Source organism: Podarcis pityusensis, assembly GCF_964106645.2.
Source record: "Podarcis pityusensis genome assembly, chromosome: 4".
NCBI classification, from domain to species: domain Eukaryota; kingdom Metazoa; phylum Chordata; class Lepidosauria; order Squamata; family Lacertidae; genus Podarcis; species Podarcis pityusensis.
This window is the reverse complement of record NC_138027.1, coordinates 76221269-76248794: the sequence shown is the minus strand read 5'-3', so window position 1 is coordinate 76248794 and position 27526 is coordinate 76221269. Positions and strand designations below refer to the sequence as shown.

At 43.2% G+C, this 27526-nt stretch overlaps 1 protein-coding gene across 1 annotated transcript; it reads right to left on the bottom strand.

The window, feature by feature from the left end:
• Positions 1–1890: 1890 nt before the first annotated feature.
• Positions 1891–26259, bottom strand: LOC308475798 (interleukin-1 receptor type 2-like). The gene is made up of 9 exons (XM_081003194.1): positions 26123–26259; positions 22830–22957; positions 22469–22727; positions 15926–16100; positions 13356–13530; positions 11665–11730; positions 7767–7902; positions 5841–5986; positions 1891–4708 (listed from the first exon to the last, which is right to left on the bottom strand). The coding sequence occupies exons 1-9, from the start codon at positions 26134–26136 to the stop codon at positions 4581–4583; spliced, it is 1227 nt and encodes a 408-aa protein (XP_080859320.1). The 5' UTR covers positions 26137–26259; the 3' UTR covers positions 1891–4580.
• Positions 26260–27526: the final 1267 nt, after the last annotated feature.

Genomic DNA, 27526 nt, shown 5'->3' with positions numbered 1-27526 from the left:
GAATTTTGGATACAATACATAGAATAGAATCATAGAGTTGGAAGAGACCACAAGGGCCATCGAGTCCAACCCCCTGCCAAGCAGGAAACACCATCAGAGCACTCCTGACATATGGTTGTCAAGCCTCTGCTTAAAGACCTCCAAAGAAGGAGACTCCACCACACTCCTTGGCAGCAAATTCCACTGTCGAACAGCTCTTACTGTCAGGAAGTTCTTCCTAATGTTTAGGTGGAATCTTCTTTCTTGTAGTTTGGATCCATTGCTCCGTGTCCGCTTCTCTGGAGCAGCAGAAAACAACCTTTCTCCCTCCTCTATGTGACATCCTTTTATATATTTGAACATGGCTATCATATCACCCCTTAACCTCCTCTTCTCCAGGCTAAACATGCCCAGCTCCCTTAGCCGTTCCTCATAAGGCATCATTTCCAGGCCTTTGACCATTTTGGTTGCCCTCCTCTGGACACGTTCCAGTTTGTCAGTGTCCTTCTTGAACTGTGGTGCCCAGAACTGGACACAGTACTCCAGGTGAGGTCTGACCAGAGAAGAATACAGTGGCACTATTACTTCCCTTGATCTAGATGCTATACTCCTATTGATGCAGCCTAGACTATGTACATTATGGGCACATAGAATCTTGTTTTGTGGGAATTAGCTCCAAGGGAACATACTGTTTTACTTACAGCCTCTATACCAGCTCTAAATCTCCTGTAAATCAGAACCAGTGAGGGCAGTGAAGGTCCTGTGTGAGTGTCTAGAGGCGGTTAGAGGATGGATGGCAGCTAAGAGATTGAGGTTGAATCCTGACAAGACAGAAGTACTGTTCTTGGGGGACAGGGGGAGGGTGGGTGTCGAGAACTCCCTGGTCCTGAATGGGGTAACTGTGCCCCTGAAGGACCAGGTGCACAGCCTGGGAGTCATTTTGGACTCCCAGCTGTCCATGGAGGCGCAGGTCAATTCTGTGTCCAGGGCAACTGTCTACCAGATTCATTTGGTACGCAGACTGAGACCCTACCTGCCTGCAGACTGTCTCACCAGAATGGTGCATGCTCTGGTTATCTCCTGCTTGGACTACTGCAAAGAGCTCTATGTGGGGCTACCTTTGAAGGTGACTGCAATTAATTCAGAATGTGGCAGCTAGACTGCTGACTGGGAATGGCTGCTGAGACCATATAACACCAGTCCTGAATGACCTACATTGGCTCCCAATACATTTCCGAGCACAATTCAAAGTGTTGGTGCTGACCTTTAAAGCCCTAAATGGCCTCGGCCCTGTATACCTGCAGCAGTGTCTCCACCCCCATCATTCAGCCTGGACACTGAGGTCCAGCTCCGAGGGCCTTCTGGCTGTTCCCTCAAAGCAAGAAGTGAGGTTACAGGGAACCAGGCAGAGGGCCTTCTCGGTAGTGGCGCCCACCCTATGGAACACCCTCCCATCAGATGTCAAAGAAAAAAACAGCTACCAGACTTTTAGAAGACATCTGAAGGCAGCCCTGTTTAGGTAAGTTTTTAATGTTTAATGCTGTATCATGTTTTTAATACTCGGTTGGAAGCCGCCCAGAGTGGCTGGGGAAACCCAGCCAGATGGACAGGGTAATCATCATCACCATCATCATCATCATCATCATCCAGTCTTCCCCAGCTTGGTGCCCCCCAATTGTATTGAGTAATACAATTCCCATCAGCCTCAGCCACCACATGTTGGGTAGGACAGATGGGAATAGCAGGTCAAAACCTCTGAATGCTGCTCTCTACTATTAACAAGGCGTCTGACATGAAACTTTTTTGTGAAAGATAAAACAAAACTTCTAAGTTACCCATTGGGCCCCTTCATTTGTTGTGTTGTGTTTTATCTTTTACCTTCCAAAAGGAAAAGATAATAGAATCTAAAATCATAATTACAGAATTTATTGTTTGGAAACATGGCGGTTAACTCAACACAGACAATATCCTTCTGGGGATTACAACAAGGGACCGAAAGCATTGTTACGTTGCTGATCACATCATTTTCTGGAAAGAAGATAATGACGAGCCAAGTCGTTTCTGGAAAATCAACTTGGGTCTGTAATAATATTACATTTCCCTTCCCATTTTCCCCAAAGACAGCTCGTCTACCATGACAGCTGCCTTTCATTCTCTAGCTACCGACCTTTGAACAAAAGCAAAACAAAAACAGAGTCACCTATGGAAGTAATTATAGTTACATATGCCTTCTTTTCTACTAATGTAGAATCATTAAATGAATCCTTTGAAAATGAAGCAACTCTCAGACAGAGGTCACTGAACAAATATGGAGAGGTTTTTGGAAAAGCAGCCAATTTGCGGTTACTATGACATCAGCACCTGGCACTGAAAGAAGGAAGGCTGACTTCTTTCTTTCAGCAAAAGCGTTGCAACACAGATTTTATCTTTGTCCATAGGGTGCAGCTGCTAATCTCAGAACAAAAGCTTTCCAAAGCTTAGAACTACCGGAGCTGGAAAAAATATCTTGGCTCCCAGACTGTTCGTAAGCCCTTTTTATTTAATGCATACACAGGTAAGACGCTGACAGATCCATACATTATATTCTAGTCACATTAGACACATTTGACAGCATCCAAATATCTGAGAAACTCATTTCAAGAGAGCTTTTGACAGGTTTAGACAGCACCTTCCAACGCAGCATGGTGAACAGCTTTTAAAACTGAGGGGAGATTCAAAGCAGTTTGGAATATTGCGTAGGAAAAACAGTTCAAAGTTATGAGGACATTCTAACGGGGATTGCACAAACAGTTCTTTCGATTACTGATCTAAGTGTTTTTATTCATTCCACATTAATAGTTTCAAGAAATGAGAGTAGTATTGAATACTACTATTTGAGAGTGGAGTACTCCTATTCAGAAAATGCTGCAATGTGGAGTACTCTTATTCAGGGTCCCTGCAGCTATGCATTTTTACAGAATGCATCATTCCACACCGCCTCCTCACAAGTGTCAGTCAGCCTTCCTTGCCCACTGAGCATGCCCAGTTTCTATTGGGCTGTTTATGGTTTGCCTCCCCCATTGGTCCCTCCCCCCTAAAGTTTTTTGTAGTTTTACAAATCCCAAACCTCCTGATACCCGCCTCTTGTATATGGACAGTGCCATTTTGGCTACCAAAGGATCCTCACTCAGTGAATGAATTAGATAAAAGTAAATAGGATTAAGTAAGGAATACGTCCTGTCCCATCTTCTTCAAAGCTATTTAAAGGCCCAAACAACTAATGATGGTGCCTGACCTGGGAGCCCCAATAATGTCTAGAGTAGAAGACATAATTTCAAGCGCCAAAGAGATTTGTGGGCCCCTTTCCTCTGCCTGCCATTTCCCCTTCCTGCTCTCACTTCCATACATCACTACTGGGAAAACCATGGCTTTAACTATATGGACCTTTGTCGGCAAGATGATGTCTCTGCTTTTTAAGATGCTGTCTAGGTTTATCATTGCTTTTCTCCCAAGTGAGAGCTGGACCATAAAGAAGGCTGATCGCCGAAGAATTGATGCTTTTGAATTATGGTGCTGGAGGAGACTCTTGAGAGTCCCATGGACTGCAAGAAGATCAAACCTCTCCATTCTTAAGGAAATAAGCCCTGAGGGCTCACTGGAAGGACAGATCATGAAGCTGAGGCTCCAATACTTTGGCCACCATGAGAAGAGAAAACTCCCTGGAAAAGACCCTGATGCTGGGAAAGACTGAGGGCACAAGGAGAAGGGGACGACAGAGGACGAGATGGTTGGACAGTGTTCTCGAAGCTCCCAGCATGAGTTTGACCAAACTGCGGGAGGCAGTGGAAGACAGGAGTGCCTGGTGTGCTCTAGTCCCTGGGGTCACGAAGAGTCGGACACAACTAAACGACTAAACAACAACAACAGCCCCTTCTAGCTCTGTACTTTTCTCCCAAACTAGCTCAATTCCAGTGTCAGAGCCTAGTTGAAGGGATAAAAGACCTGTGAGGATAAGATAGGTGAGGGAGCAGAGGGTTTCACACCCCTGGCCTCACATCCCTTTGGAAGAGCAATATTTGAAGGCATTGGCTTATCATCGTCCTATTTAGTTTGGGTCTAAGAAATCACAATCAGGAATATCGGAAGCTTCCTTATACTGAGTCAGATCAATGGTTTATCAAGCTCAATACTGTCTACATGGACTGGCAGTGGCCCTCTAGGGTTTCCGACAGGGACCTTCCCAGTCCTTCCTGGAGGTGACGTGGACTGAACATGGGGCTTTCTTCATGCAAGGCCAACGCTCCACCACTTTAAGAGCCTACTAGATGAGCTATGGCCCTTCTGACACACCTTCTGCTTCTGCATGGCCCAAGCCTTATTTCTGACTACTGTGAGGAGCCTCAAGCAGCAGATCTGAGAGGTAAATTAACTGGCAACAATTTGCAATTTATTTCATTAATATATATTTTTACCACCATGGGAAATTACATCAGGCTTTTCTGCCTCTGCCAGCAAAATGTCTTGGGTGGTTTTTGTTTTCATCCAAAAGGTTTCTTGATATATTGGAGCAGAGTACTGAGCTGTTGGCTTGTTTTTATGCTAAAAGAAGAACATTTTGCCCTTTAGGATTTGGTTGCAATATATCCCCTTGCTGATCTTCTCTTGCAACATTTATGCAGGCACACTCCTCCCGCAATCGCGACAACCAGAGCCACAGGAATGAGCGCCAAGTACCAAGACGTATCGCGTTCTATAAAAATAAAATAAAAGTTGGTGTCAAACTTTGCAAAGCCTAAATAAAAAAGTAGGGGTGTTATTTCATAAAGCCCACATATTTCAAATGGAGTATTGAATTCCCAGAAAGGTCATATGACATTTGAGGAAGAAAAATGGAAGAAACTAAGTTAAAATGTTTAACAGCATAAAAGAAGAGCAGCTCTGCTAGATCTGGGGAAATACTGTATTGGCCTGAATATAAGCCTCACTCCCCCCCCCCCCCAATTCAGAAGGGAGAGAGCGAGGAAGAGGAAAGTCCGCCAGCAACACAGTGCGGCTGCCCCACCCCCCGCCCCCAGTATGCAGCCAGGAGCAGTGAGGAAGGGAGCGGCTTATATTCAGGTATTTTTTCTTTTTTTCTTTCCCCCCCTCCAATTTTAAAGTTGCGGCTTATATTTGGGTGCAGCTTACATTCGGGCCAATACGGTATAATCTTGCCCAATATCCCATTTCCAAGAGACGCCAGCCATATTTGAAGAAAGTGGATAGGGAGTTCCTTGATTCCTCTTTCATAATACAGTGTACCTCGGGTTACGAACTTAATTTGTTCCAGAGGTCCGTTCTTAACCCAAAACTGTTCTTAACCTGAGGCGCGCTTTCACTAATGGGGCCTCCTGCTGCTGCAGCGCTGCGGCTGCGCGATTTCCATTCTCATCCTGGGGCAAAGTTCGCAACCCAAGGTACTACTTCCGGGTTAGTGGAGTTTGTAACTCGTGGCATTTGTAACCCGAGGTACCACTGTACCTCGCTGAACCACTCTCTCTTAGCCCAACAAACACCCTTATGCTGTCCGAGAATTGTTCCATGTAGCCAAATGCTGTCTACACTGACTGACAGCACCCCCCAGGCTTTCAAACAAGGGGTTAACCCTAGCCCTATCTTGAGTTGGAAGAATTAGATATTCTCTTTGCAGTTACCAATGCAGCCATGATGCGCAATCAGGTTCTCAACCCTGGTAACATCTGGCAGAGCTGAACCATACATTGTTGGCTTGTTTTTATGCTAAAAGAAGAACATTTTGCCCTTTAGGATTTGGTAACATCTGGCAGAGCTGAACCATACATTAACAAGTAGGGCAATAATAGTATTCGTACACAGACACATACCTTGTTGCTTTACTTGTGCTGCACGTATTTCATGCCCGAGACTATTATGGGCAACACATGTGAAGTCTGTATTGAAATCAGCTTCTTTCACAGGGTCAAAAATCAAGGGCACCTCAATGTAATTTTCATCATTTTCTACAAGTTCCCTAAAACAATGAAACAGTAATTTATAGTAACAGTAATTTTTTTCTTAATTGATAGCATTTCAAGAACACTGTAATTTGATTTTTTTTTTAGTCTAGCATTGTGTGGTGGGTGGGTGGCGAGGTGCATAACTATGGGCACAGCATTTTATAGCACATGGGAATACATTCATTTCACTGCAACACCCTGATTTTGAATTCAAAATAGTAAGAAAAGTGGGTTTGACAGGATATCAGTAGTGAACCATTGTAATGCAGTTGTTAGTGTGTCAGGGGGCTTCCAGACTGCAACCAGGGTGTTGGCATGTTCAAACTTTTGGGATTTCCCCCAGGAAGGAAAAAATCCAGATTCAATGGGAGGGAATATGGGCTGCCATTTTGATGCCAACAACATCATATGGACCCTGCAAAAAACTTGCATGCAGGAGGAGCACCAATCCCACAATAACCACCTGTCTGGAAGCACTTTCAGACTAAAACCAGGACAATGCAGATTCAGATTCCAATCATGAATCTGATTGGAATGCGGTTTAAAGGTGAAAATATAATAAATGATGTAGAAAGGAAGCTGCAGCCCAAGATAGGGAAACAGGTATTAGGGATCTCATAGCTACTATAAATAAATTAAGATTTGCAGGGCCTGGTGAACTTCATCCAAGAGTACTAAAAGAACTTGCAGATACAGTCTCAGAGCCTCTGTCTATAATCGTTGAAAATTCTTGGCAAACAGATGAAGTCCCCATGGACTGGAGGCATTAAAAAGGAGTGGGAAGAGGAACCGGGAAATGACCGACTGGTCAGCTTGACATCGATACCAGGAATGGTTCTGGAACAGATAATTAAACAGTCTGTCTGTGAGCACTTAGAAAAGGATGTTGCGATTACGAAGAGCCAGCATGGGTTTCTCAAAAGCAAATTATGCCTGACTGATCGTATTTCTTTTTTTTTATAGAGTTTCAGACTTGGTGGATCAGGGGAATGCTGGGGATGTAGCACATCTTGATTTCAGTAAGGCTTTCGACAAAGTCCTCCGTGATATTCTTGTGGAGAAGCTGGTGAGCTAAATGATGTTACAGTTAGGTGGCTAGCTGGAGGTGATGCCAAAGTGAAGTGTAAGTAAAAAGGTAAAGGGACCCCTGACCTTTAGGTCTAGTCGTGGCCGACTCTGGGGTTGCGGCACTCATCTCGCTTTATTGGCAGAGGGCGCCGGCATACAACTTCCGGGTCATGTGGCCAGCATGACTAAGCCACTTCTGGCGAACCAGAGCAGCGCATGGAAATGCCATTTACCTTCCCGCCGGAGCGGTACCTATTTATCTACTTGCACTTTGACGTGCTTTCGAACTGCTAGGTGGGCAGGAGCAGGGACCGAGCAACGGGAGCTCACCCCGTTCCGGGGATTCGAACTGCCGACCTTCTGATCGGCAAGTCCTAGGCTCTGTGGTTTAACCCCCAGCGCCACCTACGTCCCTTGAAGTGTAAGAGAACTACACAAAAATGGTCGGCCTCATATTGAATTGGGATGGGAGGAGACACAGAGACGCTTCCTTTTCATTGCTGAATCCAAAGCTATGGCAGGGCGGTAGTGGCTAGAAACCTAACAGAGGAGCAAGATTTGTTAATGCTGTGAGCCTTTTCATCTTGTGTATATATGTGTAAATAGAACCACATATCCCAAAGATACTGCTATCTCAAGTGACCTCCATTTTAAAGAAACTAAACCCGAGGTATGTGTTGGCACCTCTCACTGCTCAGAGATTGGGGTGAGCGTAATAATACTTACTGACGTTCTCCTTCTGTAACTCTGCCCTTTTGATAAAGCCTACCAATGTAAGTCTTGTTGGCTAGCCACCAAACCTCAGTATAAAAATGGCTGCTTTCTCCAGTAAGCACTTTGCATATCATTGTCAGTCGAGAACCTAGTTTTAAAAGGATACATGGAAGTAAGAACAAACAAATGTTGAGTACTATGTTGAGCAATAATGGATATCACCACTCCTTAATTCTTAAGTCTTCTGAAGAGCTCAATACATTCTTATTTCAGATGACATTCAACGGCCAGGATTAAGTAGGTGTATTTTTGTTTTTCTTGCATGCCCTTTGTTTTAATTGTTACCAAATCAGACTCCTTGGGAAAGGTATGTTAGAAACTGAACTAAATAAACCAATAAGTCTACCCAGAGAAGCAATTAGTCATTATTTATCATGTAAATAAATGTAAATGCTTTTAGTAAAACAGGTGGAAGAAGAAAATACAATTCTCACACCACTTCTTCTGGAGTCTGATTACCTGTGGACACTTAAAGTGTTGCAAATGTCTTGGTTTTTGGCCCACTTCCAATGCAAATATTGGGCATCCAGTTCAGCACTTGGCATACGCCAGTCAAATATTGTCGTTAAACACTGCATGGTGCCAGTAATGCCACGGTATAGACAGCAGCTTACAATTTTCATATATTTGTAAGATTTATATTCCACTTTTCATCACCAAGCAATTCAGGGTGGGTCACAACAAAAGAAATGTATCACCATTATAAGAGAACAAAGGAGGCACTCATGGTGAGTTCTAGCACCTCTTTTTTCTAGGAAAATAGCACTGAATGTCCTAATAAAAAGAATGCTTTAAAAATAGGTAAAAGGTAAAGGGACCCCTGACCATTAGGTCCAGTCATGACCGACTCTGGGGTTGCAGTGGTCATCTCGCTCTATAGGCCGAGGGAGCCAGTGTTTGTCCGCAGACAGCTGGTCATGTGGCCAGCATGACTAAGCCGCTTCTGGCGAACCAGAGCAGCGCACGGAAACGCCGTTTACTTTCCCGCCGGAGTGGTACCTATTTATCTACTTGCACTTTGACATGCTTTCAAACTGCTAGGTTGGCAGGAGCAGGGACCGAGCAACAGGAGCTCACCCCCTCGCAGGGATTCGAACCGCCGACCTTCTGATCAGCAAGTCCTAGGCTCTGTGGTTTAACCCATACTTGAGCATTATTTGGCGACATTTGACCAAGCCTTTTTTGACCAATCATCCAGCCTAGTAGGGGAACCAAGAAATAGGTGGATCAGCTCTAGAGCATTGCAATAAACAACTGCCACACTCCAGAGCTTTTATCATCAGCTAACAAGAATCTAATAGGATCAATAAAATGCAACCAACCCCAACAATCTCAAGGCAAAAGTGACAGATAATTGTCCTGGCTGAGTGAAATACCTCAGGCATCCCCCGGATGAGCAACAACAGCCCACAGAAGCAACATTTCCCAGAGATGCCTGAAGCCTCAAAATAAAAACACTTCTTTAGTCAACATCCCAAAAAGAGGAGTTGGAAGAGATGCTGGTGGCAAGTGAGTTTTTGAGCAGAGTCTGAACAGCTTCTTACAGAATTAAAGCAATAAGAGTCAAGCTTGTTTAGCTGATGACCCTTTCTATTTATGCTAGCCAGCAACGTGCAGCTTAACCACATCCTTCTTGACTAAGGCAAACATTCCAATAGCCTAGAATAGCATGAGTCACTGTACTTGTTTGCACATGGAATATTTTATTGCTGCAGAGAAGTTTTTGGTTTTTTTAATGACATTTGCTGGATCTCATTCAAAAGCACAGTATCAGCCGGAGATGGCCCTGTCTTCACAGGGCATTAGGTACAAAATATCCTTCTCCCATGAAGGCACAATAAAAATATATGCTTTGTTTGAAAGGAAATCGCTTTCAAACTCGTGCAAATATTTAGCAATACCAATCACTTCCTCAATGCTTTTTTTTTGCAAATATGCCAAGTTAGACTTGAGAACACAGTGAACCCTTTGATACATACCATCTGTACTTGTCCAAATGATTAGCAAGATGCAAGAAAATTACACATGTTGTTGTAAAATTGTCTGACTGGTGATACAATTTGTTTAAAATTAATACAAATTATTTTTTTGAAAGATGAAAAAACAGCCTAGATTTAGCGACAGTAGAGGCCAACCTAGAAACCTACTGCCTATCAATTGCAGAGGTCGTGTTGACATCCTCATTTCCTTCTACATTTGAAGACTTGCTCACATAGAATCCATGGTAGCTCACTAGGCTAGGCACCCAGACCATGAGGTTCTTGGTTCAAATTACCCAGAGTCCCTGTAACTTGCATCAATTCTTTTTAGGACCTGGTATATGTGACCACTTCTAGACAAGCATACATCTCAGATCAGGTTCTGGGCTCCATATCCCAGCCAGCTTTTGACCTCTAGGTTGCCACAATGTGTTATATACATGCTGCCTCTGAAGATGGTTCAGAAACTTCAGCTGGTACAGAATTCAGCGGTTGTTTACCAGGGCAAGATGATATGAGCATATAATGTCAATCCTGGCCTGACTGAACTGGCAGCCAGTTTTCGGGTCTGATTCAAAGTGCTATTTTTGACCTATGAAGCCTTAAACCGCTCAGGACTGCAATACTTCAAGGACCAAAGCGGCCTTTTCTGAGGTGGCCCCTTGCTTGTGCAACACTCTCCCCAGGGAGCCTTGACTGGTGCCTTCATTACATATCTTTAGGGTCCAGGCAAAAATATTCCTCTTCTCCCAAACCTTTGGCTAATTAAACAATATATAGCCTTTTAAAACTGTGCCGGGGCAGGGGGCGGACAGTATTGTTTTCTTTTTTAACAGTATGCATTTCAGTGTTGTTATATTGTAAACCACCCTGTGATCCTCAAATGAAGGGCAATATAGAAATTTAATAGAAATAAAAAGATTTTGGTAGGAGGTCTGGTGAAAACCTTTAGGTTAATAATGGGGGGGGTGGCTTTTTCATTTCTTTCGCAAGACTGGTTTATCCAAAGAGCACACACATTCCTACATTTCCGGAATAGCTATTAAACAGAAGAAATAAGTGTTCCATATTGATGACTTTTCCCCAAACATACAGAACACTCTTTCCTGCACTACACCTATGTCATCTTTTTTTCTACTTCAAGTGTCGTGCATAGGTTCTCACAACGATATGGACCATATCTTTGACACCATGGTAGAGGAACAAAGTGCCAAGACTTTTCTAAGTGTTGTCCAAAGAAGAAAGCAAGTGCAAGCAACAAAATGTCTTGAGAATTGTAGTTTGATGAGGGTGATCTGCTAAGAGCTCTAACACCTAGACCCCTACACCACCCCTAGACAGAACTTCAGTTTCGAAAGATCCCTGGATAAGGAGAATTAGAGCCAAAAACCTATTTTCCTGTATTCAAGTTGTACTTGTTCCATTTGTTTTAAAATACATGGAAGCCACAGGTGGTTGAGTGGTCACCATGTCCGGCCAGCTGTTTGTTCAATCAAAATCACACCAGCCTGGTTTCTGCCCAAATAACTGGCAAGGAAAAGGTTCAGCTCCTCCTTTCCTCAGTTTTGAAGACATGAAGGAACAAGGGGGGCAGGGGGGGAAATCATGACATGACACAATATGTGTAGGTTTGGTTTGGCCCTGTTCGCAAAAGGCTGACTTGTGGATACTCCTCAGGATGCAACAGACATCATTAATTCTGCCACAATTATAGCAAAGTCGGTAAAGCCACCATTAGCTGTTATTATGGTTGGAACTAATATAGTACTTAAACCCACTGGTAAGAAATTTAAAACTGAGTTATAATTCTTATTTTGTAACGTAATGGTACTTTGTTTTCAGAAACGACTTGAATAAATTGTTGGCCTTACCGAGACCTGCTAATGTAATCTTTTCATTTGGGTAGACAATCACAGGTCGGCTTCTCTTCTTTTGGCCTAGTGAGAGTTCATAGAAAAGATGTTGCAGAGAATTACATCTGCTTTTCTGATACAGCAATAGTTTCCATTATTTACCAGGATAAAGAAATAACCTCTCTCAAAAGAATAAGGCACGGCTGAAATGTAACTGTTATCACCAGAATGAACATCGACCAGAATTCCAGTGCGTTCAGAGATCTTGTCTCTCTCTCTCTCTTTCCTCTCTTTTTGCTCTGTGAAATTTTCAGAGTTTCTCAGCTTCTTTAAAATGAATTGAAATGGGGGAAGAATGTGCAGTTCTTACATTGATCTGAAAACACATTAAGCATACTACCACCCCCTGCTGGTCAGCCTGTGTACTGACTAACAGGTAAATTAACATATATATCTATATTTATTTAACAGAACAGCAGACAAAGAAACCTGTACAAATTTAAAAATAAAAAGGGGAAAGTGAGATAGGTGTATTTGTCTACCCTTTCCCACTATTAGTTAAATATTGCATTCCCCGAGCTAATGAAAATCACCTCCCAGGGCTCTCTTTTGGCATAAATTACTCGGTTTTGCAAGCGGAGGCATTTAAGCCACAAGCATTCTACCTCCCACAAAGGCTGTGAATTCCTCACACTTCCACTGGCCACTAGCCAGCGATCTTAGTTCTCTTCTGAAACTATTTCAAGCTCTTATCGGAAGCAAATAGCTGGAATGTTGTGCTGGATAAGCTCGGGGCTTTAGCAATTGGCAGTTGCAATGATGAGAAAGAGTAGGAGTCTTTTCTTTCGCTGCCAAAATACATCCTAGGAAAGCTGTTTTAGAGTCAGGACGTGCATATTCCGTGCATCTGCAGTTGGGCAACTTTTCTGACCCTGAGGGAGACATTCTTTTGACCTCAACAGAAGAGTGTTTTGGGCTGTGACGATACATGGGGAGAAGAGGGTTACCCTCTTCCTTCTCATTGGTGACCCCATACAATAAAATTCAGCCCCACACAGGAGATTCAAAAATACAGTGGTACCTCAGGTTACAGACGCTTCAGGTTACAGACTCCGCTAACCCAGAAATAGCACCTCGGGTTAAGAACTTTGCTTCAGGATGAGAACAGAAATTGTGTGGCGGCGGCGCGGCGGCAGCGAGAGGCCCCATTAGCTAAAGTGGTACCTCAGGTTAAGAACAGTTTCAGGTTAAGAACAGACCTCCAGAACGAATTAAGTTTTTAACCTGAGGTACCACTGTAGCCTTCTTTTAGTGACAACAGAGAACTGTTTTCAAGTCTCAATAACTCCCTGTGGAGCGGTAAGGGGCTAGATGGGGAGGCCCCATGGCTTGCATCTGGTCCATGGGGCATAAGTTCTCCACCTCTGGTCTAAACGGACCGGCAATGGCTCTCCAGTTTTGCAGTCTTTTCCTGCCTTGCATAGAAATGCCACAGATTAACCTTTCATTTGCATAGCTTGTGTTCTGAGCAATGACTCCTTGCTACGCATATTTCAACAATCTGCACCTTTGTATAATTGATCCATGTGGAAAATTCAAAGTTTACTTCATGCCAAATTTGTATTTTTTTAAGCAAAGGAAAGTGGATCATCTGTATGTACAGTCCTGCTCATCATTGCGTACTTTAGTAGTTCAAGAGTAAACATTACCCAGTGTTTCTAACTGAATGGTCCTGGTGATGTTATATTGTCCCGCTTCGTGCCGAAACGTCAGCTGACAAGTATAGTAGCCTGAATCATCCAAGGACACAGAGTTTATGATGAGATAATTTGTGCCCTTCAAAACAGCAAATTTTTTATTGTCAATGTCCAAAGGTGTTGAGTCCTAGAAACAAAAAAATAAAAGTACACAAATAAAATGGGCAGCTGAACATTTAGTGGCGAAATACAATGCTTCAGTGCCAAGAAGTCTTAAGGTGATTTCCCCCCCCCCCCCCGTCAATTCTTAATGTCACTGAGCTAGTTTAACATCCATTGATGCAGCAATGATGGCATTTGGGAAAGGCCATGAAACACTGGGAAGACTGCGGCAGGGGTCTGATTCCTGACAGATTCCAAAGCAGAAAAGTGCCTCAAATAAGCTTTTTATACACAATGTCCACATAAAGCTTAAATGCCACTGTTTATTACTGTGTACATGAGCACAGAGGATCTTGCAGTAAGCACCAGACTCACACCTTTCCCCCTCCTTCTCCCCCCACAGAGTCGGAATAAGAGTTATTTTCATTTTCCACGAATCCTGGTTTATTACATTCAAACCAAGGGCAGTGGTTTAAAACAAGCTCTGACCAGTTTCAAAACAGGCCAACTTAAAAAACAAACAAACCATGGATTATGAAGCTGCCTTCCTTTACTAAGCAGGGTTTGCAAGTGTGATGATTTGGTTTACACTTTGACTCTCTTCAGTTTCCGTGTGGTGCCAGGAAAGGAGAGAGCTCTTTGTTAAAGTCTTGCAATAAGCCACACGGTTACACAATAATGACTAACTGTTGTAGTGGCAGCGTAAGTGGAAAATTCCATATTGTATTGATCAACCAATGATAGATTAAATGAGGACAAGCCTCTGTTTCTGGTCCATAGCACTTTCACATGTGTTCACCCAGAAAACTTTTCCATCCCATATGTGCATTAATGTTTTATTTATTTATTTATTAAAAATCTGAACAAAAATCAACATTTAAGTGCTTGTTCTCAACTGCATTTTCTCTTAAAACATGCATTTCATTTTCTCTCCAGATATGTATCTTTAAACATGTTCTGATAATTTATATTGAACCGAAAATTATGTCAACAGCATCTGGAGAAGTGTGAGATCTGACGGGCATGTTCTGATCCATACATTAGTCAGTCCAGGAATTGCAGATTAGGTCAGTTTATATCAGAATGAGCAATGATCAAATTCCTCAGGCGAACCTGATCAAAATAGTTCTCCATCACAAAGTTACCGTAACTTGGCACGATTCCAGAAGAACTTTGTAAAATGATATTGTGATACTGGTTTTCACTTTCCATTATTGGCCAGACACTATTATCACTAAATAAAAACTCATGGTCTAGTCAGTTGCTGACAGACCTGGTTTCTGGTGAAAGGGCTATAAACTACAGATAAATTTAGCAGGACTCTGCAGGATTTCAGAACTACTGCCCTCCAGTTACCAAGTCATTAGCGTCAAAATTAAATGTGCACCATGCACATTCATAATTCAATAAAATTTACACGTGGAAAATTGTTAGTTTAGAATTTGGACGGAGTGGATGGCTTTAATCAAGAAAAAAGGAGGAAATTAGTTTTGGTGAACTAAATTAAGTGCTGGGCAGTTCCAAAAAAATAAAATAGCCTCAGGCTTTGGCCTCACCTTAGTATGGTTCTCTTGGATCAGAACTAATGTTGTATCTAGTCTAGCACTCTGAGTCTAACATGCTTCTGGACATAACCAAGGCACAATGGCAACAACCTTTTCTTTTGGCATCAGTATCTGATGTTCAGGGCTATGCTAAGGTTACCAGATTTTTTTCAATGAATCCAGGGACACTTTTCAACTTCAGCAGGAATGATAGGATTTTGTATGGGGAATGATTTGTAAATCCGGGGACTGTCCCCTGGAAACAGGGACATCTGGTAACCTTAGGCTATGCTGCCTCTAAACATAAAGAACATTTGGGGGGGGGTTGGGGGGAACTCATGATGGACCTCTTCTTTGCGAAAACAGCTTGTCATCTTAAATGCAAATATTCTACAAACAAAGCAACCTAATGAAACTTTCAGGCTATTGTATCAAAGCTTTAACTCAAGAGCACATCTGCAGGCCACCATAATCTAAGGTCTTTTTTCAAAGCTACATCTGATTAATCTGATCCTAGGCTAAGGATGGTTAATTTATGTCCCTTGAGATGTGGTTGAACTACAGCTCCCATAATCCTGGACCCCTGGTCATGCCAGCTGCAGATGGTGGAAATCTAGCAACACGTGGAGGACCATAGCAGCCCCATGCCTGGCCTTAGCAGAGTTGGCCACAATTACACTAAGATGGCAATTCAAATGAATGGGCTTAGGCATGTCATAACCCAGCATAGGACCCTGTGCAATTTCTACCATGTTGTCAGCGTCTTATATTATTCTGCCTTTCATTCTGAGTGCAATGCAGATGATAGTCCCCTGTGGGTTTGGATACTGGAAGTCCAAGTTCAAACTGCCATGAAGAAATTACCCATAATAATACCTTGTACCATTTGAGTTCGTAGTTTGTATTCTTTTGTACAAAACTCTCCAAGGCAGGACAGACAACCTTTCCAGGACTAAATGTGAAAGCCTTCTGGAGATAGGAAATATTTCGAACAGCGCTTTTCTCCACAACTGTGAGATGAACAGACACATCAGCACAGTAAGAAGAATTCCTGCAGGCGGAGGGCAAATGGGCACGGGGAGAGAAGAAGAAACACGACATTCATACACAACAAGGGAAGATTTATCATTGCACCATAACCCACCATTGCTTTTTATTATTCAGATTTAACCATTTTGAACAATTAAGTACACACAGGACACTAAAATCACCGCCCTCTGAAAAAGCATCATTGGTTGGCAACTTGATTCTTCAGACAATACAAAATACTCTAGCTGAGGGACCTCAACAGAACCACACACAGACACCCTGTTGATTTCAGAGCACACTGAACACAAGTGCCAATATGGTTGGGTTGGGTTGGGTTGGATTGGATTGGCTTCCCGACAGGAGGAACAAATTGTACTGAGCTTATTTCTGCTTTGTTGTGGTGTGTGTGTGTGCGCGCTAAGCTGCAGAAGGACAAATATCAGTAGATACATCTCATTCAAATGTATTTTTAGACAATTAGAAAGTATTTTATAGACATATTTTGGTAAATCTATTAAGATTTTAGTATACCTGGCAATATCAAAATAGGTTTGGGGCATCAAGTTATTTGCCTAGAGCAGGGGTCGGCAAGGGCTACCTTGCCTGGGCCAGTTCACTCCAGCAGAGATCCCTCCGTGGGCCAGATCCCATGCTCACCCATGATTTCCTGCGCAGACGTGATTTTCAGTGCCACAAAAGTGCGTCCCCGCTCTGCACTGCGCCGGTTTAGCGCAGCGCATTGGGACTCTCTGAGCAGCCGGCTCAGTTCAGGGGCGGCTTGTGGGCTGGTTAAATGACCCCCGTGGGCTGATTGTTGCCCTTGGGCCTTAGGTTGCTGACCCCTGGTCTAGAAGCTCTGTGGGCCTCAGCCGACAGTTCTGTCTTTTAAGCCGAGTAGCTGTCAGTCAGGAAGTCTCCCTGAGCTTGTGCAGCAGCCGCTATAAATTGAGAAAATAGTTTGGGAAGGAAGGACAAAGCACCGCAAGCCTTGAGGAAAGAGCGGATGGGGGAGAGGTCTGTCTTGTGATGTTTCTCTAACCTGAGAGACAACTAACAATAAGCCATTACAGTGGTACCTCAGGTTACATATGCTTCAGGTTACATACGCTTCAAGTTACAGACTCCGCTAACCCAGAAATAATACCTCAGGTTAAGAACTTTGCTTCAGGATAAGAACAGAAATCGTGCTCCGGGGGCACAGCAGCAGGAGGCCCCATTAGCTAAAGTGGTGCTTCAGGTTAAGAACAGTTTAAGGTTAAGAACAGACCTCTGAAACAAATTAAGTACTTAATCTGAGGTACCACTGTACAGTAACAAGTTAGCGGAACCAGGACTGAAGGACTGAGCAAGAAGACACTCACAGACAGAAGAGATCCTTAGCTGCTGGAGACTGGTGGTTGTTGTTGTTTAAAGTTCCTTGCTCATGAGGAGAAGCACAAGCCAAGGTTTGTATCTGAGACTGTACAGGGATACTGTGTGGAAATGAATTACTGATCAAAGAGAGGACTGGTGGGAATCATCGGGAATGGAAAGAAAGCTTTGTGACGCAGTTACAAATGGAGATTCTTTAAGACAGGCCTGCCCACAGGAGGACGAGGGGGAGGAGGACCATGGTCATCGGAATGTGAATTTGACCTGGCAGGGCCCCCTGAGATACAGATTGGCAGGCCTGTGGAAATCAACGGACAGACTGTGGGAATGTTCTTGACGGAGGTGTGGAAATGGCATCTGTCCTTTATATGATATGGCTCTTGGAGAGTGTAAAATCCACACAGGATATGTTTGTTTTCAACCCACTTGCGAAGATTATCAGAGATCACAAAGAAAGGAATATATGATAACAACAAGAAGATGAGGAAAATAACAAAGAGACTATCTGGACAGAACTGGACAGACCTGTGTAATTAAAGCAGCAGCAAGAGTGATGTTTGGATCCCTTTCGGAGCTCGAAGTATGGGTACCCCCAACAAAATTTTAAAAATTTGGCTGTATAATTTGGAACTAATGTGATTTGGAATTAATGTGATTTGATTGGCCTGTTAATAAAAATTATTTTTTTAAAAAGAGAGAGAGACTGTACAGGGATGTTGTAGGCAGGAACCGGCTTCATTTCCACCCCCTTTTTTACTCAGATGAATGTCCTGTACGTCTAACTCGACAAACACACAAACGATAATATCATATGGCAGTAGTTTTCAACCGGGGTGCCATGGCACCCTGGGGTGCCTTGAATGATGGTCAGGGGTGCTGCGGGCAACTCTGGCCTCTGTCCCCCTTTCCTGCCTCCCCTCCCTATTCTGATGCCCTCTCGCATCTTCCTCTCAAAGGCTTGTGCGGCTGTTTGTTGCAGCAGCCAAGGCAATAAGCTCCACCTGGGAATGTTGCCTCTGGGGGGCAGCTCTCTTTGGGGCAGGGAGGGCAGCTCAAAGACCAGCAGCAGCTGCCCAGGGGACTCCCAAGGAGAGGGGAGAGGAGGCTGAGGGAACACTCCACAAGGGAGGGTGTTTGAAAAAAGGGTGAGGGGCTGCCAGCTCTGCAGGCAAGGGGTGACATAACTGGGCTCCTGAGCCCACAGGGGTGCCACAGAAAGAATGTACAGTGGTACCTTGGGTTACATACGCTTCAGGTTACAGACTCCACTAACCCAGAAATATTACCTCGGGTTAAGAACTTTGCTTCAGGATGAGAACAGAAATCACACGGCGGCGGCAGGAGGCCCCATTAGCTAAAGTGGTACCTCAGGTTAAGAACAGTTTCAGGTTAAGAAAGGACCTCCAGAACGAATTAAGTTCTTAACCAGAGGTACCACTGTAGTTGGTCAAGGGATCCGTGGACTCAAAAAGGCTGAAAACCTCTGCCATATGATGTCAGGACTCAGGAGCTGTCCTGCTTCCTCTTGTGAGCTAAAGAGCCAGAACTGAAAATCTGCCTTACTGACTTCAGTATAAAAGGAATCAATAAAGCCATCAGCTGACTTGCGTTTAAATGACAATCTTGGTGAAAATAGGAAAAGCCCAGCTGTTTGAGAGGTACTGATATTGGCAGCACAAGTTTGATCAGGCTGCAGCAATAGACAGATAACCTTCAGAATGATCCAGTGGCCCTTTCACCGGTGTAAGTGTCACAGAGATAGGATTCACATCAATGCAAGGCCCATTGGGTTACCCTTTAGATGCTGTATAATAGACATGACCTATGACTCCTATGGAGAAACTGCCACGGATACTGGGGACTCAGCTATGCAGCTGCAAATATAATGCTTTAAGTGTGTTTTAAGTGCATTATACAAATGTGGCACTAGATGGCAATGGTGAGCTTATGGCAAATTCAATATATATTTTCAAAACTTTTTTTTAAAGAATTTTCACAGCATTTTATATCTGTGTGTCTAGATTCCACCAGGGTGTAAGCAATGCACACTTTGCGTTCCTTTGATTTGTTTGTTGTTTTGTTTTGTGTGGAGTGTCTGATGAGGAATATATGCAGTTGGAAAAATCTGCTTAAAAAAACTAATAAACAGTCCTGTAATGCAAAGCCACCATTGAATACAGCTCAGGGTGTGTGTTGTTTTTTAAAAGCTAGATTAAACATTTAAAATATTTTATCTGAGGCAGAAGAGAAGCCAAGGTCACCAACTGCAGAGAGTATGGAATTTGTTCCCTGATGGGGGCCCTTCTTTGGTGTAATGTTTGAAATAGCCCCAGGTTTGTACATCGTCTAAAAGATCCAGCTATATTGATGTGTTATATACAATTCAAGCTGATTTCTGATGTATTTTAATTCTTTCTCTTTTTTTAAGTAATTGTATGGTCGATTTTATGCTGTTCATCACCATATATATTTTCTTAATACTGGTGGTATAGAAACTTCTGAAAATAAGTTAGTTTGCACATAGATTTTCTGTCCTTAGAAGCCCTGACAAAATGGTTGTTTCCGGTTCCTTGAGCAAAAGCTGTAACTATTAAACCAGCCTACATTTGTGATAGACCACAGAGCCTAGGACTTGCTGATCAGAAGGTTGGCGGTATAAATCCCCGCGACGGGGTGAACTCCTGTTGCTCAGTCCCTGCTCCTGCCAACCTAGCAGTTCGAAAGCATGTCAAAGTGCAAGTAGATAAATAGGTACCGCTCTGGCGGGAAGGTAAATGGCGTTTCCGTGCACTGCTCTGGTTTGCCAGAAGTGGCTTAGTCATGCTGGCCACATGACCCGGAAGCTATATGCCAGCTCCCTCAGCCAATAAAGCAAAATGAGCGCTGCAACCCCAGAGTCGGTCATGACTGGACCTAATGGTCAGGGGTCCCTTTACCTTTACATTTGTGATAAAGGCAAGTCCTTTGCAACCTGAGGACTGGGCTGAAAAAGGTGTATGTTGTTCTGCTCATGATTACTTGGCAAGGAACTGACTTGGATTTTTCATTTGGACATAATATCTTCCAGATGAATTTGCTTGTGGGATTAATATAGAGGCATTATAATGGAAATGACATTATGAAAGAAAACGACATCAGCCGCTGACTTTTTCACCGAAAAAATCATTTACATATCCTCTGCAATAAGTGACCTCTTTCTGCACGTATGCCAGTCCCCCCGAGGTTTACACTGGAAGTCTTGCATACTTTTCATTGCACATGTCTCTTTCCACTCAGTGGAGTAACTTCTGGTATCAAGTACATTGCAACGCCACAGGACACTGAGCACATCTGAGTTTCTCTACTGAGCAACCTTGGGACACTTTTCTGTCTGTGCAAGACTGCTAAAATATTGCACAGCGGTAGTGTAAGAGCTGTTTCGTCACTATCAGGCTCAACAGCGTCAGTATCACTCTCAGCAGAAATTATCGGGGGGGCTCAAAGTGCCACACGCATAGGTAAAGGTAAAAAAAGGTAAAGGACCCCAGTCAAAGACGACTGTGGGGTTGCGGTGCTCATCTCACTTTCTGGCTGAGAGAGCCGGCATTTGTCCACAGTCAGCTTTCCGGGTCATGTGGCCAGCATGACTGAACTGCTTCTGGTGCAACGGGACACTGTAATGAGTGCCAGAGCACACAGAAACACCGTTTACCTTCCCACCACAGCAGTACCTATTTATCTACTCGCACTGGTATGCTTTCGAACTGTAATAATAATAATAATAATAATAATAATAATAATAATAATAATTTATTTGTACCCCACCCATCTGGCTAGGTTTCCCCAGCCACTCTGGGCAGCTTCCAACAAAGACCAAAAATACACTAAAATGTCACACATTAAAAACTTCCCTGAATAGGGCTGCCTTCAGATGTCTTCTGAATGTCAGGTAGTTGTTTATCTCTTTGCTAAGTTGGCAGGAGCTGGGACAGAGCAACAGGAGCTCACTCCATTGCGGGGATTTGAACCGCCGACCTTTTGGTCGGCAAGCCCAAGAGGCTCAGTGGTTTAGACCACAGCGCCACCCGCATCCCTCGTAGTGCCAGACATACACAGAGTTCAAGACATCCCCTTGCGGGAGAAACATGACTGTCCTCCTCACTCCACACATGAAACAAGGGTGCCAAAGAAAGGAAGCGTAAGTCACTTCCACATTCTATGACTGCCATTTAAAAATAATAATAATAATGTCCAGAGCTGAGGAGCCATATCCTCTTGTGGCTAGGCTTCACATTGTATTGGTGATGGATGTAACATGTCGTTTCTTCTCTTGCAAGGGCTGCACTTCCCTCAGGAACAATAATGCCTGAGTTGGAAGTAGCCACATGATCCAATGCAGCTAAACATTATTATAATGCAACAGTGACTTTGGGGGAGTTGGTTTTCCCGTGACAGTCACACCAAGCTTCAGTTATAGGATCTGAGCCTTGTTCTTAGAAATGAAAGAATAGTTATACTGAAGCGTGCCAACTCCTGGGGACAGAGGGGTCTTTGGCCCCTTTAATATTTGCTGGCAGGGGATCAGGTCCCCTTAATGTTGAGGGGGTAGAGGAGGCCTAGCACAGCACAGTTCAATGGCTGGCTCCTCCTGAGCGCGAGAGAGGAAGCTGTTCCATGTTGGGCTCCCTGCTTCGCCTCCCCCTGAAGATGCGAGTCGCACATATGACATGTATGCACGCCACATGCCACACACACCAATATTGGGTACAATATGGTACCTTTGGTACACTGAAGTTATGTGGATGAAGATGGCCTCAGATATGTTGCAGCAAAAAAAAAAAAATCCAATGCATTTAGTCTCTGCTCTAAAGAACACTTACTTCTCAATGTATATTACCTGCTCCAACACTTGATAAACAGTACCCCAGATCTGTCTTGTAAATCCATTGCCAGTAAGTCTTCGGTGATGCGTGAATATGCATGTTATCTGGTTAACCCTATGTAGCCTAGGCTAACAGTCTTGTGCCTTAGAATGCCTACCTTCGAGTACAGATATACTCCCCAGAATCCTCACTGGAAGCTGGCAAAAACCAAAGAGCATCATCTTGTAAGAGTATTCTTGTTTTTCTGTATCCTGCAGGGATAATTGTTGCTGAACCATTTTTCCCCCAGGTGAGATTCAAGGGCTGATCAAAAGCATCCATATGTTTGTATCTCAAAGTAGGGCATTTGAGGACCACTGGTTCTCCCGCCAGTACAAAAGTGGACCTGAAATGCACGGTGCGATCGTGGCAATTATCTACATAAAAAAAAGAAGAATGACTTTGTGTTAAAAAGAAGAAGAAAGAAACACTGGAATGTTCTAAACCAGGATTTGGCCATTGATGGTTACTGCTTTCACCTGCACTTCCCGTACGCTGGATTCTGAAGGCAGAAGTATCCAATGTATTGGCAATGAAAATACATAAGAGCCTGGGCACCATATTCCGTAGAAAACAGGAAAGAGAAAGATGGATGACACCTTGGAACCTGCAAATGAGAAGAAGAGTGTCATAACAACAGAAGTATTCTAAATGAGATGGTGACTAAACTACTTTTTTTAGAACAAACTGTTAAGGCATGAGAAAAGCCTGCCAGAAATATCTCTTCAACGGCCTGACAGCCTTGTCTCTAGAGCTCCTGGGCTTAAAACTGGGACTGGCATTGCTCCAGACTCTTATGAAAACATGGATTGGATTCCCTTTACATAGTGGTGGCCAACCTTCTTAACAACTCAAGCCCAGAGTACAAAACAGTGACTCTGTTGTGGACAGTGAAGTGCATATGCTGTACTGCTCCATCACAAGTGCTTGGAGTAACTTTGCTTCTCGTCTATTGAACTTGGGAGCAGATAGTCTAGTACTGGACTGGAAAACTTCAGACTGGATTATGGCATAGATGAACTCATGGGACCCTCCTGTTCCATCCTAAAGTACCACAGTCTCTGGCTGCCTGTGGCAGGTTTGCCAGGCATGTTCTAAAACCAGGGTTACCAAATTGGTACCTGTTAGATGTTTGGGACAACACCGAACACCATCTGATGCTCAGCCTGTATATATGTGTGTAAAAAAAAAAAAACCAACCCTCATATATCATAAAGGCATCCCAGCTTCCAATGACCAATGAACCAAGACCAAAGTATTCTACGCTTTTTTAAAAAAAATAAAAATGTAAATCACTTTGAGGCTTCTTTTTGTAGTAAGTTGACAAGTAAACATAACAAATCAAAATAAATGTGTTGGCCCCCCTGAAGTGTCTCAACACTCGGAAGCTGGGCTATGTGCAACTGGAGATGAACAACTTAATATGTTGTTCTTAATATAGATGCCTCAGGCATCCATTTTCACCTCAGCTTTCTCCACTCCACATTATTTCTCCCAACTGACAGTTGACTGCTCTTCTCTGCTGACTAGAACCACCAGCCAACCAAAGTCTTATTGCTTTCCAGACCAATCAAAATGAATTTGCGTCTACAAATACTAAAAGTGATGATCTCTCTCTGTTTTCAGAATCTGCTGCCAAGCAGCTACTGCTAAACAGGCCTGCAATATAGTAACAGCGCAAGGTTGTGACTTTGACAGTCACACTCTGACACACAAACCACATAACTTCTCCTCCCCCCAGCACAAAACATAATCAAGGGCACAACATTTCTCCACAGTCATATATTCATATTTAAGTCCTGTGACTTCCTAAATTCAGGGGACTTAAATCCAGGTGTTCCTAGTATTGCTTGCTGAAAGGCTTCCAAAACACTGTATTTTAAGTTACAGATAGGTAGCCGTGTTGGTCTGCCATAGTCAAAATAAAAAAAATCCTTCCAGTAGCACCTTTAAGACCAACTAAGTTAGTTCTTGGTATGAGCTTTCGTGTGCAAGCACACTTCTTCAGATACACTGAAACAGAAGTTGCCAGATCCTTCTATATAGTGAGAAGGTGGGCAGATAGCTGAGATGAGCCTGCTGACGACTCTTAACGACTGTAATAGGTCTTACAGGCCTTTTCCTGTAAGACCTATTACAGTCGTTAAGAGTCGTCAGCAGGCTCATCTCAGCTATCTGCCAATCTCCCATTCCCACCACCCTTCTGAGTAATACCCCTCCCCACCTTCTCACTATATAGAAGGATCTGGCAACTTCTGTTTCAGTGTATCTGAAGAAGTGTGCTTGCACACGAAAGCTCATACCAAGAACTAACTTAGTTGGTCTTAAAGGTGCTACTGGAAGGATTTTTTTTATTTTGACTGTATTTTAAGCTTGTCATCATCACACAATCTTTTTTGTGCAAGCAAAGTTTACTTTAGAAGGGATACTGTTTGCTAAAGAGAGATGGTTCTATTGTGTGTTGAGAGCAAACCCAAATCTTTCCTTAGATTATTTACATATTTATAGTATGTTTGGGAAAAGACAAAGGAAAGCACGACTTTGGCTAGAACTCAACTTTCAGTAATTTAAAATTATTATTCTGGCTTATTATTCTGCTTTCTTATTGCTGTTTCCTAAACTCTACAGGAAGAAGCTTGCTGAAGGATGTTTGAATTAAGTTCATGGTTACCAACTATTAGGTATCTGAGCACTGAAAATGCATGGTCTACACATTACTCAATACATTTTGTGCAAGATCATGTTTCCGGTTCTAATCTGAAATGTGAGTCATGTCCTCCAAACCAGGATATAAGCCAAAATCAAAATACGGGAAGTGGGCACACTGTCTTTCTCTAAAATTTAACCTTCTGAATATAGCTGACCAAGCTTTTTCTGTACCATCTAAAGTTCTTCTGACAGCAACTCCAGCCACTGGCCAACCTTAGCCCCCTAGATTGTGAGAATGATTTTCCTATCCTTGGGGACACCAGATAGAACCCAAGTCCATTGGCTCCCAGTGAGAGTGATGGATACATGATTGATTTGGGCAAGGGAAAGGGGGATCTTTCTCCGGTAGGAAAGAGAGGTACATACGTAGGATAGCATGCTGAGGTGCAAATCAGTCCCCTTTGGCATAAAGTCAAGGGGGAATAGGCAACAGAATGTGGAAAGGAGCCAATGGAACTCTATGTCCTTAGAAGACTAGGAGTACAAAGCCATGTGCCACAAATCTGCATAGAGCAGTTTATATGCATGGATGCAATTTTGGACTGACTTCTGTCCTATAAGCAAAGTTGCAAAAGCAGGAAGGGGCAGCAGATCCAGGGCTAAGAGCCCTTGGACCACCCACTAAAACACCCCACAATGGGTGGTTTTAGTCCTGAGTTTTTGGAGTGGGCTATAGGAGGAGTGGGCTATAGAAGCAGTGTCCATTTACCTTTCAGCAGAACAGACACAGGGCCATCCATTGCCCCATGCTGTAAACCGACCAATATTGACTATATTTCATGCCCTTCATGAATGAAAGCAAAACCAAATCCTCATGGAAGTTTTTCATTCCTTGACAAAAGGTTTCAATTTTTAGTCACATGGAATCTACAGAGTTGTAATTCACCAAGTATAGTTCTGTGAAGACCTCTGCATGCATATTATAGTCAATAAATAGTTGCAAGAACCATCAGCACTCATATGCTTGGTCCATTAGCTCCCCCGCCCCTACTTTTGAACAAATAATCAAACTGTCCATGTTTTATTACTCTGCTATCTCCACAAAGAAGCATTTCACACTTACCCAGATCTCTCCATCTTTTGTCTTGGAACTTTTCAAAGAGCTGTAAAGTACTTTATCTTAAAGGAAGAGTCTCAGCAGATGGACTTATATATATCTATATATCTCAGAAAAACTTACGAAAACTTTCCCAAGTTACCCAATTCTGATTTGTCAGAACAAAAGAGGTATGAGGTACACCTTTCCAGCGTTTCGAGGCTATGGGGAACAAAAAAACCCAATACTTGTTCAAAGCAAGGGGAAGTGACTTCCTTTTTTATGACGCTGTTTCTTTCCAGTGGAGGGAAAAACTTGCAATTAACCTCAGACAACAAAAGTCTTTTTGCTGTTGCCAATCAGTTGACAATGTTAGCATTTGTAGGGCTGTCAGCCAGAAAAAAAGAAATTAAGTTGATCTTCTACATTATAACCATTAACTGGTTATAACGTATAATAATTTTTTATTATTCATTAACTTTCTATACCACCTTTCATGCGAAGACCACAGGACGATTTACAATATAAAAGCACAAAAATATGTAACAAAGCACAAAAATATGTAACAAAGTAACAAAGCAAAAACACCCACACAAGTTAAAAGGCCATAGATTGTTTAATTAGCCAAAGGCCTGGGAGAAGAGAAATGTTTTTGCCTGATGTTAAATATATATAAATATATATGAGGAGAGCATTCCACAAACAGGGAGTGACAGCAGAGAAGGCCCATTCTCATATTACCATCCTCCAGACCTCTTGTGGTGAGGACACTAGAAGAAAGGCTTCAAATGATAAGCACAGGGTCCAGGTTGGTTCATATGGGGAGAAGCGGTCCTTGAGGAATTGCAGTCCTGAGCTGTTTAAATTCAAAACCAGAATTGGGCCCAGAAACTAATTGGCAGCCAGTGCAGTCAGGCTCATACCATGGGATTATATGCTCATACCATCTTGGCCAGATGAGCAAACTGGCCACTGATTTCTGCACCAGTTTCCAAACTGTCTTCAGAGGCAGCCCCATGTATAACGCATTGCAGCAATCAAACCAAAGCTTAGACAGCATGCCATGCCTGTCTAGATGGGGTCCCCAGCTGAAGCTGATGGAAGGCACTCTATGCCACTGAGACCACCTGAGCCTCAAGTGACAGCAATGGATTCTAGATATATACCTGCTCCTTCAGAAGAAGTATAACCTCATCAAGAGCAGGCTATCTCCCATCCATCCAGTCTAGAGAGCTATCCACTAACAGTACCTTAGTCTTATCTGGATTGAGCTTCAGTTTGTTGGCTCTCATCCAGTCCATCACTGAGGCAAGACAACGGTCCAGCACACCCACTGCCTCACCTGCAGATGTAAATGAGTCGAGCTGTGTGCCATCAGCATATTCTTGACAACCTACTCCAAAACTTCAGGTGACCCCACTCAGCAGTTTC

What these genes read in the sequence shown, in the direction of transcription:
- LOC308475798 (XM_081003194.1), bottom strand. An exon ending in GAGTATATCTGTACTCGAAG is followed by an intron (nt 16,101 to 22,468) that starts GTAGGCATTCTA and finishes CTCCGCCTGCAG; the next exon opens with GAATTCTTCTTACTGTGCTG. An exon ending in CATTCAGTTAGAAACACTGG is followed by an intron (nt 11,731 to 13,355) that starts GTAATGTTTACT and finishes AACTCTCACTAG; the next exon opens with GCCAAAAGAAGAGAAGCCGA.